The sequence below is a fragment of the Cebus imitator genome, unplaced genomic scaffold, assembly GCF_001604975.1.
Source record: "Cebus imitator isolate Cc_AM_T3 unplaced genomic scaffold, Cebus_imitator-1.0 Scaffold929, whole genome shotgun sequence".
NCBI lineage: Eukaryota > Metazoa > Chordata > Mammalia > Primates > Cebidae > Cebus > Cebus imitator.
Genome location: NW_016108244.1, coordinates 54,741 through 65,573, shown reverse-complemented (window position 1 = coordinate 65,573; position 10,833 = coordinate 54,741). Strand labels below are relative to the sequence as shown.

The 10,833-nt window shown below is 59.9% G+C and overlaps 3 protein-coding genes across 7 annotated transcripts in view; 1 reads left to right on the top strand and 2 right to left on the bottom strand.

The window, feature by feature from the left end:
* Positions 1 to 265, bottom strand: part of RIC8A (RIC8 guanine nucleotide exchange factor A) — a 6,110-nt gene extending 5,845 nt beyond the window's left edge. For 2 of the 3 annotated variants that reach the window (XM_017520984.2, XM_037735715.1), the window contains exon 1: positions 49 to 262. In XM_017520984.2, the coding sequence (XP_017376473.1) occupies positions 49 to 132 (84 nt within the window). In that variant the 5' untranslated portion in view covers positions 133 to 262. Of the gene's footprint in view, positions 1 to 48 lie in introns of all 3 variants that reach the window. The other variant, XM_017520983.2, reaches the window with a different exon arrangement.
* A 142-nt stretch (positions 266 to 407) lies between these two features.
* BET1L (Bet1 golgi vesicular membrane trafficking protein like) lies at positions 408 to 5,415 on the top strand. 3 transcript variants are annotated; one of them, XM_037735719.1, is made up of 4 exons: positions 408 to 1,148; positions 2,413 to 2,505; positions 2,761 to 2,817; positions 5,042 to 5,415. In XM_037735719.1, exons 1-4 carry the CDS (start codon positions 1,137 to 1,139, stop codon positions 5,225 to 5,227), a joined length of 348 nt encoding a protein of 115 aa, XP_037591647.1. In that variant the 5' UTR covers positions 408 to 1,136; the 3' UTR covers positions 5,228 to 5,415. The 3 variants fall into 3 exon arrangements, with proteins under 3 accessions (XP_037591647.1, XP_037591646.1, XP_017376481.1); XM_037735718.1 differs by having other exon boundaries at positions 408 to 1,155; positions 2,414 to 2,505; XM_017520992.2 differs by lacking the exon at positions 5,042 to 5,415 and adding an exon at positions 2,935 to 4,221 and having other exon boundaries at positions 408 to 1,155; positions 2,414 to 2,505.
* Positions 5,416 to 6,931: 1,516 nt separating this feature from the next.
* ODF3 (outer dense fiber of sperm tails 3) lies at positions 6,932 to 9,824 on the bottom strand. Its single transcript, XM_017520991.2, has 6 exons — positions 9,714 to 9,824; positions 9,346 to 9,546; positions 8,810 to 8,911; positions 8,526 to 8,647; positions 7,662 to 7,802; positions 6,932 to 7,244 (listed from the first exon to the last, which is right to left on the bottom strand). Exons 1-6 carry the CDS (start codon positions 9,820 to 9,822, stop codon positions 7,155 to 7,157), a joined length of 765 nt encoding a protein of 254 aa, XP_017376480.1. The 5' UTR covers positions 9,823 to 9,824; the 3' UTR covers positions 6,932 to 7,154.
* Between the last annotated feature and the right edge of the window lie 1,009 nt (positions 9,825 to 10,833).

The window sequence follows — 10,833 nt, the reverse complement described above, 5'->3', positions numbered from 1 at the left end:
CACCCCGGCCTCGCTCTCTCACCCCCCCGGCCTCGGGCGGCGGCTCACCTCCAGGTTGTACGACCGCAGAGCTTCCATGATCACATCCTCCTTCCCCGTCTCCACGGCTGCTGCGACCGCCCGGGGCTCCATGGCGCCCCCAGGACCCGCCTCAGCCGTTCCGGGCCGCAGATCGCTGGCCCCGCCTCGGCCCAGGGAGCTCCGCGCCGGCGCGCAGGGGAGGCCGGGACGGGGCGTGGCGGCGGCGGCGCCCGAAGCCGCCGCGGCGGCCCGAAGGCGTCAGGACCCGAGTCGCCCTCGACCGAACTGACCCCCCCTTGGGCCGGAATTTCCGACGGGAAAGGATCTCAGCCCCCACCTCGCCCTGCCGCGCACACTGCCGCCCCTGCAGCGCCACGGAGCGGGCGGGTGTGGACGGGGAGCCGAGGCGGGGGACTGTTCAGTCCTGGGCCGTCGGGTTCGTTAGGCGTTTGCTGGGGGACGCGGGCGAACGGCGCTCCTAGGTCCATGCTTTCGCGGAGCTTTTGTTCCAGGGGGGAAGGCACACAAGGAAGCACCAAAGGACACGAGGCTGTGCTTCAACACGGGCAGCGAGGAAACGCTGCTTTTGCCGACACCGGACGACAGGAAGTGGCCGGGAACGGGGCTCCTGCTCGGGGGGCCTGCCCCAGGCACGTCTCCTTCCCCGGCCGCAGGACCGAACCCACGGAGGCGTCCACCCCACGCCGTAGTCTCGGCACTGAGCAAACGGCCCCGCCCACGTTCACAGGAACAACAAACGTCACATCCGCCGTGGCGCACACCAGTAATCCCAGCACCGGGGGAGGCCGAGGCGGGAGGGCTCGACCTCTGAGCCCGGCAGGCGGAGGATGCAGTGAGCCGTGATCGCGTCACTGCACGCCAGCCTGGGACGGTGCGGAAAATAAAAGCCACATCCGTGCCCGCGCTCCCGCGACCGGCAGTTCCCGACTCTTGGCCCTCAGCCGGAAGTCAGCGAGTTCAAGGCGGAAGGGGCGGGGGCTCCCGGGGGCGTGGTCGGCGCGGAGGCGGGGCCGGAAGTCCTGCCCCTTGAGTGCGCCACGTCCGAGGCGGCCACGGCGGCGTAGGTGTCGGCGTTAGGAGCCGGGGAAGGCACGATGGCGGACTGGGCTCGGGGTGAGCGCGAGAGAGCGGAGTCGTTGGGGCTGGGCCGGGCCGGGCCGGAGCTGACGCTGTTGCCTGCAGAGCCGCGTGCGCCTGCCCCTGGCCCGTCTAAACTGTCGTCGGCGGAGAGGACCCTGTCACGGGGGCGAATCGGTTCCTTCCGGGTCCGAGGGGAGTGGGGTGTCTGCCGGCCCTGCTGCTAGGACGGAAGGCGGGCGGGGCGGTCCAGCCGCTCCAGCGAGGGGTCGGGCAGCTGCGGGGTCCCCCAACTCCCCGCCACTCCCTGTGAGATCGTTCTGCATGGGTTCCGGGTGCGGGAGCCTCGGCATTCGGCGGGTCCCGGGGCCAGGCCCTAGGAGTGCAGGCCGGGCACTGTTGGTGTCCAAGCAGGCGCCTGCTGACTTGGGCCTCGATGGCCTCGGTCCTCCTCCTGGAGCCCGTGTTCTTGTCTGCATAGTTGGATATTGATGTTTGCCTCTTTGAGTTGCTATGATGATTAAAGGAATTGATGAACATGAGGAGTTGAAAGGGCGCTGGCACCCATTCCTTACATTGAAGCTAGGCAGGAGGCGGTTCTCACCCACCTGATGTGACAGAAATTCCTTGTCACTTGGCCCAGCCTGTCACAGGCCAGGCCTCTGCAAGTACTGTGCTCTGGGTGTTGCGGGGAAGCTCTCTGTGGGATGCAGGCCAAGGATCCCTCTCTTGGTCGAACTCAGCTCCCATCTTGGGGAATTGGGAGCTTGGCCCAGCCACTTTGTGTGCGGTAAAGAGCCTTCTCAATGTTCTGTCCTGGTTCCTTGCCACCTCTTCAGGAGCCAGCTCTAAAGTCGTCCCTGCAGGAGCCTTTCTGCTGGGTACTTTTCCCACGTCTTTCCTACACTCTTACACAGATGGCGACCTCCATGGATGCAAGTGTCACATCTTACCAGCATCCCAGGGCTGGGTCCAGTTTCTGCTACGCTGTATCGGAAACTGCTGACTGCACCGAGCCTGTTGTGGGTGCTTGCCCATCCCCACCTGGATGTGTACACAGGGCATGTGTTCACATGACAGGTGCTTACACACATCGTCCTTTATGCAGCCTGCCTTACATGTGCAAGATCTACCTGCTGGAACCTGGGTTAGGGCCCTGTGTCTGCCACCTGCCCAGCAGACACAGGGCCCAGTCCCCCTGGATTTCCAACTCACCCAGATGTGGTTGGAGCAAGAGGAGTCAGGGGCCGTGCTCACAGGTGGATGCAACCCTTCAGTCTCTCTCTCTTCTCAGCTCAGAGTCCTGGTGCTGTGGAAGAGATACTAGACCGGGAGAACAAGCGAATGACCGACAGCCTGGCCTCCAAAGTCACCAGGCTCAAATCGGTCAGTGGTGGTTTCCTGTCCTCTTACCTCTACCGGGTGCCCTTGGGGAGTGGGGATCAGAGGAATGGCAGACAGCCCAGAGGAGTTTCAGGCAGTTTTCCATCCTCCTCGTCCAATTTGTGGCTGTGCTCACCCGCATGACGCCCCACCTGGATCTCTGGCAGAGTTGGTGGCAGGGCTTGTCTGGTCTGGGGAGGGTGAGTGCTGCATTATGTGTCTGCCCTGGCCCAACCCTGCCCTCTCTGTGCTGAACAGCTTGCCCTGGACATCGATAGGGACGCAGAGGATCAGAACCGGTACCTGGATGGCATGGTAAGGGCCTGCCCCAGCACTACTTGCTGCAGAGCCTACAGTGTCTCCTTCAGCACTGGTGCGGGTGGGCGGTCAAATCACCACTTCTGTGTGATCTTGCTGGGATTCCTCCCTTAGGACTCGGATTTCACAAGCATGACCGGCCTGCTTACAGGGAGTGTGAAACGCTTTTCCACAATGGCAAGGTCTGGGCGAGACAACCGGAAGCTTCTGTGTGGCATGGCCATGGGTCTAATTGTGGCCTTCTTCATCCTCTCCTACTTCTTGTCGAGGGCAAGGACGTGAACCAGTGGGAGCTGGTGTCTGTGGGTGCCAAGGGCAGCCCAGGTCTTCCTGCCTGGCGTCTTGGGCTCCAGAGAACTTAGTGCAAAATACTCCTTTGAAATTACAGTCGTGGGTTAGGAATCTTATTCCTGTGGGGCAGGAGGCTGTGGCAGTCTGTGACCTGATGAGCTCATGTTGGCTGATCCCATGTGTGGAAGGGACTCTTTCTTTTGGGGAAACCAAGGGCCAGCTCTTCCCCCCTCCCCCAGGTGCTAGAGACACCAGCAGAGTTGAGGCCACAGCATGTCTAGAGGAGCCAGGTCCGAGCACAGCAGCTGTTGAATCCCAGACAGAGCCACTTGAGGCCTGCCGCCTTTCTCCCAGCTCTTGGGACTGTGACATCTTGAGGCTCCACGGTTGTGTCCTTGTTGGGGTGAGGCCATGTCCGTGATCCCAGGTGCCTGGAGCTGACACAGGAAGGGACTGTGAACCCTGAGTGAGTGCCATCTCCGACTGAGGCCTCTCAACCTGGAGATGACAGTTACTTCTGGCCACGGTTGCTAAGCACGGGCAGACCAGTGTGGGCTGCCCTGCTGTGAGTTCTCTCTGCCTGCTCTCCAGTCCTGCGGATGAAGTGAGACTCCTGGGGAGAACGGGGGTGTGGACGGAGTGAACTGCAGCCTTGGCCTAGCCACTGGGCCTGGATCCTTCTGGGTCATGTGACTATGTATCTAGGAGCAGAAACTTGCATTTTCAGGATTCAGGATCAACCCAGCACCAAAGATGTGTTTTCAGGAGAACAGACCCAGAAGTGGGCCTGTTTGGCATTTCAGAGTCAGGCAAACCATGCAGGGTCAAGGAGCGTCTGTGGGTCTACACAGCAAGGTTCCTATGAGGACTCTAGTTGCTGCCTAGCTTGCTGGTAACTTTTGCCCCTCTCCCAAGCCCTGCCAGGCTCCCTTGACTGATGGTGCTCCGTGCCATCCTCCTTGTCTCCAGCCTCTGCAGGATGCCCGCTCTACCCACCTCTCCCTGGGCCGGGCTCATGTTCAAACCACTAGACTGGCAGGGAAATCACTTCTTCCCACCTCAAGATGAGGTCCCAGCCCCCTTGTCTTGGCGTAAAAACACCTTTAAAGTGCGAGTCATGTGCTTCTGTGCCTTTCTTTGTCCTGTTTCAATCTTGTGCCTCCCAGTCACTCCCTGGGGACTATGGGCTCACTGTCCCCCCACCCGTGGCCACACCATGTGTCCTGTCCATCCTGAACTGCCTCGGAGCTCCAGGCTGACCAGAGACAAGCCACAGCCTGGCACCTGCAGCCCCGCTTTGCTCACCCTTCCCCTCCCTTCCTTCTCCCTACACACAGCAAGCCCCTTTCTCCACGCACGCTCACCGTAGCCCCCTTCCTTGTGACGTGGCTGAGACTGTCGGCCTCCCGGAGGAGTGGAGTCCGCCTTCTTACTCCCTCATGCAGTGCAAGCCCGCTTCTCACCCAGCAAGGTCTACTCGACTGCCTCCATTCTCTGGGGCTTTGCTGTTGCCCTGAAACCGAGCTGGGCTGGTGTTGCTCCCAGCTTGCTGCCCCCTCCTCAGGTGTCCCTCTGCAGACCCCTGTCATTCCTCAGGCACCAGTGTCCTTGCCTGCCATGGCTTGCCTTAGTCCTCTGCTCATCAGGGGCTTGTCCGCTGGTCACCAGGCTGGTAGCAGCTGCCTGCATTGTCTCCCAATTCTTCATCCCCTATATTGTCCTGGGCCATTTGGGGCCAACCTCCACTTCTGGGGAATGTGACTGAGCTGTGGGAACCGAACCGGACCCTGGTGCTCTTTCTGTAGTGGTGCCCGCTCATCTTGCTGAGGCAAACTAGGAAGTTAGGCTGCAACTCGGGTGGCCTTCGTTAGGGAGGTGCTTTGTTGTCTCAGACGCACATTGTGTTCCCTCCCAGTCTCCATCTCCACAGCCCTTTGCAGCCCTCCCAGGTACTTCGGGGTCTGGGCTGGACTTCCTTTCTGGTTTCCTTTTCTGCATCTCTTGCTGTGTTAAGATCCCGCAAAGGGAGAGTGGCAGCCCTGCTGCTGCTGTGCCAGACCAGAGTTTCCTGAGGGGCCTGATGCTAACCCTCAGCCCCAGGCACCTGACCCTGTAAAAGAGCGGGGTTTGCTGACTGTGGTCCCTGACACCAGTAGAACCAAAAAGGATCTTGGGGACCCATGATGAGAGCCAGGGTTACCCACTCTGCCAAGGGAGGAGGGAGTGCTAGGTTCTATCCCATAATTTCAAGACAAAACACGTAAACAATAAAAATTTGTCGTAAATATGATTTCATGAAGAACTGATCGTATGGTGTCTGTTGTCATTTCCTTGGGATTTGAGGGAACTTTGTGTGTGGAGCTCACCCTGGTCCACAGGCTGGCCATGGGCAGTGGTGCCATAAACCCTCTCCCTTCCCGTCAGGGCTGGCTTTGGGCAGAGCAGCCACAGACTCACCCACTTCCTGCTGTGTTACCCTTCCCTGCCCACGTTCCTGAAATGCAGATGGGGATCCTGAGGGCACAATCACACAGGAAATAAGTGAGTAGGCCAGGCGAGGTGGCTCACCCCTGTAATCCCAACACTTTGGGAGGCTGAGGAGGGTGGATCACCTGAGGACAGGAGTTCGAGACCAGCCTGACCAAAATGGTGAAACCCCGTCTGTACTAAAAATATAGAAAGTAGCTGGTGTGGTGGTGCTTGGCTGTAATTCCAGCTACTCGGGAGGCTTCGGCAGGAGAATCACTTGAATGTGGGAGGTGGAGGTTGCAGTGAGCCGAGATGGCACCACTGCACTGCAGCCTGGGCGACAGAGAGACTCCCTCTCAAAAAAAAAAAAAAAAAGCCCCCAAAACGTGAGTAAACATGAATACGCAAGCTGGCATGATCACAAGTAAGAGTCAGCAGCTGTATTGTGCTTTGTACAGGTGCAGGGGATGGTGCCACAGCTGTGTCTGTCAAGGCTGCCCATCCTAAAGTGACCTCCCCAAAAGGCTGAGTTGAGATCCAGGCACCACTTCTTGAGGCCTGGCCTTGGACTCCTGGGCAGCCTCTGGAAATCCCCCTCTTCAGGCCCAGCCCGTACCCTACCTTCCCTGTCCGTGTCCTCCTACTCCCCGTGGTACCCACTGATGCGTAACAGGCCACCCTAAAACTGCACTTAAAATTGCAACAGTTTATCATGTCTCATTGAATTTGAGACAGGGCACTGCTTCAGGGTTGGCCGCTTTTGCTCTGCAATGTGGAGGCCTCACTGTACGATGTGGTCCTGGGGCTGCCTCCATCTGAAGGCTCAGTCACACGTCCAGAGGTCAGTGCTGGTGGGTGGAGGGCCTGGCTGGGCCGACTGCCTGGGATGATGAGTTCAGTCTCACCATGCTTAAGCTTCCTCACATGATGGCTGGTGCTGGAGCAAACATGGACACAGTGGTAAGGGGTGGGGGCGGGGGTGGGCACTGCTATCCAGGCAGAAGCTGTTTCCTTGGTACATTGCATGCCTAGCATCAGAAGCCAGGTGGCATCAGTTCTGCCATACCTCATTATTCAGGACAGTCACAGGCTGCAGTCCAGATTCAAGGGGAGGGACACAGCATTGTTCAGAGGTGACCAACACAGCTGTGGCTGTCTTGGGGGTTCAAGGCAGGCAGTATTGGGAGGGACAGGTGTGGAGCAGGGTGTCTGAGGCACTCAGGCCCTCCCATCTCACCAAGCTGACCCTGGGCCCTAGAAGCCAGGATGGGACCCTATGTGGGCAAGTGCTGACAGCCCATGGGGGCTCCTTTCTGTAAAAGCTTGATCCTTCCACCAAGACACACCCTTCATTAATGCAAGCTGATTTATTAAATACTTTGGGCACAGCAGAAAACAAGACAGCAAATGGTAAAACAGCGTAGAAAAAAATAACTGGTTGCAATCATCCAAACAAGTGTGCTCTGCCCTGCGGGCCCAGCTGGCCCAGCCCAGTGGGTGAAGACGGCCTGGAGCTCCGTGGCCCAGTGAATCTTGTGCAGATGTTGGGCGTGATGGGGCACAGCAGGGCTGGGCTATTCCACGTCAACCACCAGGGGTGTCATGTAATCAGAGTGTTTGATGCCGAAGGTGACAATAGGGGCGCAGGGCTTGGTCAGGGTCACCTGGGAGAGGAGGGGCTATGAGAGGAGCCAGCACCCCCATATGCAGTTCTCTACCCTGGCTGGGGCTGGGCCACTGTCCTTCCTGAGCCTGGGGCCAAGGCGGCCAGAAGCTACACTCCCAGGTTTGAACACAGAGCACTCAGCAGTGGTAGCTGTCAAGTGTCTAAGGAAAAGGGCAGGGCCTCTGCTTCCCTGTCGCTGAAGGGTTACCTGTGGGGCTGGTGCAGGGTCCCGAGGGTGGAGGTGCTTCCCGTCCCCACCCTAACTCTCCACCCCCTCTTGGCTGTGTCCTTCACAGCCTGACCCTGCTTCCCCTCCTCTGTGTCCCAACCCTCCTCCCCTGCTCTTTCCTGCACATCCCTTTGGGCCAGGGCCCCCACCCCACCCTGACCCCTCTGGGCTGTGCTCTTCCTGGACCTTCTCAGGGCTGTGGGCGCCTGGTCCTGGCTTGAGGGTCTTGTCCCCTGGAGGCTCTACACGGGCAGCCATGGTGTACTGTGGAGCCTTGAACTTGGTCACCTGCATGTCAGTCTGGCGGTAGGCTGCGGGGCCTGGGGTCTGAGAGGCAAAGGAGGCTCAGACAAGCTCAGCCTACCCTGGGCGCGTGGCCCTAGACAGCAGAGAGCAAACTTGGACAGAGGATTTCAGGCCTGAGTCAACAGAGCCAGCTACAAGTCTGTGCCTGTGCATCAGGGTCCCCCTCTGTGTTCTGTCACCCTGCTTGTGGGGCACCTTCTCAGGCGGGGGCTACTTCCTCGATTTCAGCCTCACGCTGGCTATGACATCCCCAGAGTGTACCAGTCCTGGGAACATCCCTGAGCATGTGTGAGAGGCCTGCTTCCAGCGGGTCGCTGTCCCATTGGACTTGGGGGCCTGGGGCTGGTGACATCGACACCGACAAGGGCTGTTGGTTGCCGTGACATGGTTTCCCCATCTCAGGCCCCTCAAGCTCTCGGTCACATGCCCACCCAAGGCCTTTGCACTGGCTGTTTCTGAAACCAGGACCCTCCTCCCCAAAATAGGTCATGGTTTATTTTTTCTTCCCCCTCTTTCCATGCAACCGTAGCTAAGACTGCCTGTTACCCTCCAGACAGCGCCGTCCTCTGCTGGGGCCTGGACCTCCTCACCACTGCAGTGTCACCCCAGCACGTGGGGGATAGGGGGCTACCCCAGAGGATAGGGGGCTGAGGGGCTTCGGCAAGGCAGGGCTGAGCTGGCGGGTCCTGGGTTGTGGGGGAGGTTGGGGGACAGCTCTCTGTTCTCAGCCGGGGGGACCCTTGCCTTGTGTAGGTCATCGCTGAAGCCGCCCAGCTTGCTGCGGCCCTTGATGGAAAAGGAGGGCTGGGAGACCTTCCCGACAGTGTGGGGCCCCATCACCACGGGCAGCATGTACGCAGCGGGGCCTGCAGGGTGGACGTGTTCCTCAGGCCGGAACAGGGCCCACTGCCACTTCCCTGGGGCTTTCCCCCAACCCTGGAGATCAGCCGTCAGGCTGCCCCGTCTCACCCACCCCACCCAGGATCCCCAGATCCGTTTGGCTGAGGATCGTTGGGGCTGCTGCAGACCTGGGGTGCTGTCCACTCGGAACGTCTTTGTCCGAGCAGAGATGGAGTGGCTGGGCGCTGAGTCGAACACGAACTTGGTGGATTTCTCTGGAAAGTAGTCACCTGGACAAGGAGCCAAGGGGGTGCTGGGACAACAAGAAGGTGGGTGTGCAGCCCTGTTTGGGGGCTCAAGGAGGGCTCCCCAACATTCTAGGCATGGGGCCTCTGGGCTCCAACACAGGTGGTGACCAGGTCTGGTCAGGGGGTGTCCAGGATGGAAATGCTGACCTCGGGGCTGGGGAGACAAAGGCCATTTTTGAGCAGGGAGAGTGGGGTCTGACATGGGCTTGCCAGAGAAAGGTCCAGGTTGGAGCTGGGCTCTAGGGTCAGACTCTTCTCTGCCCAGGTGTGATGGCAACCCCTCAAGAGAGAAAGATAGGACAGGAGGGGCGGGATGGCTGAGCTCACACCCTTGCAGACATGAGGTCAGGGGGACCCAGCAGGGAGGGGCAGGCTGGAGGCTGCATAGGGCAGGAGCCTGAGCGGGGATCACTAACCTGGGCCAGGGGTCAGCATGGTCTTGGTGTGGTAGCGCCCCAGGATGGAGTAGGCAGGGCCAAGGTCCTTGCCAGTCCTCAGTATCCTGGGGTTTACATTGTAGCGGGGCCCTGGGGAGCAGTTCTCTGCCAGGAGCATGGGGGCCCCACGGAAGCTGTAGGCTGGTGCGCGTAGCTTGGTGGGTGTGTGCTTCATGAAGCCTGTGGATGCAGTGGGCCCTGAGCAGCCGGGAGCCTAACCTGCCCTTCTCCCCGCTGGGAGTTGGGGATTGAGCCCCAGGCCCTCCCTGGACCCCCACCCTCAGGCCTTCCCCAGGCCACCTACCCTCCTGCTTCCTGACCCTCCCCACAGGCTCTCAGGCTCTTACCTGTTGTTGGTGGAATCAGGTACTTGGGTCCAGGGCTGCTGTAGAGGGCCATGACGGGTCCCCGGGGGCGATGGGGCCTCCAGGTGCCCATCCATACCTCCTCCGTCATGGCCAGCTCTGTCTACAAATGAGAGGGTTTCCAGGTGCTGGGAGGCCCGGCCCTAATGTCCCCGTCCCTGCTCCTGCTGACACTGAAGAGCAGAGCTGCTGAACCTGTACAGGGTTCTCAGTGGGGGGGCTCCAGCTGGGAGCCAGGAGTTTGCGAGGGTGGGAGCTTTCCGCATAGGACTGTGAACGCCTCACCAGCTTAACCCTAACCCAGAGCTGCTGTCCATGGTGGCCCTCTACTCACAACGCTTCTCGGCTGTAAGGAGACCCTGGGCCAGTTTCTCCTACTTGGAGTGGTGATCAAAGGTGGGGAATGTCTTGGTTGAGGCTGTGCTGAGGGGCAGGGAGGGGTCTGCCTAGGAGGGGGCTGTAACTTCTTCGGTGCAGGGACAGCACTCCAGGCAGCCTACGGTCCCATCCTCGGAGACTGTCCTGTCCCCTCTGGTCTTGGTGCCAGGGAGTTCCTGCAAAAGGAGCATGGAGAGGAAGGCCTCCCTCTCTCCTCAGGGGCTTACAGAACTGGGGAGAGGGCCCCACTCTAAACTCTAGAATGTGGCTTTGTGCTCTGTGGGATGACAGGTTCTAGATTACTGTCAGTGTGACCAAGACAATGGCCTCAGCCTTAGATCCCCTCACCAGAGCTCACCACCAGGTACCCCTTACCATGTCCCCTCACCAGGTCCCCCCAACAGGTCACCTCTAAATGTCCCCTTACCATGTCCTCTCACCAAGTTTTCCCTCATCAGGTTGCCCTCGCCAGGTCCTCCTTCACCATGTCTCCTCACCAGGCCTCTTTAGCAGGGTCCCCCTCACCAGGTCCCCCCACCAGACCTGCCTCACCAGGTCCCACCTCACCAGGCCCCCTTACCAGACCCTCCCTCACCAGGTTCCCCCACCAGACCTGCCTCACCAGGTTCCCTCACCAGGTCCCCCCTCATTGGGTCCTCTCACCAGTTCCCCTCACCAGGCCCTCCCCACCAGGTCTTCTCATCAGGTGCTTCTTACCAGGTCC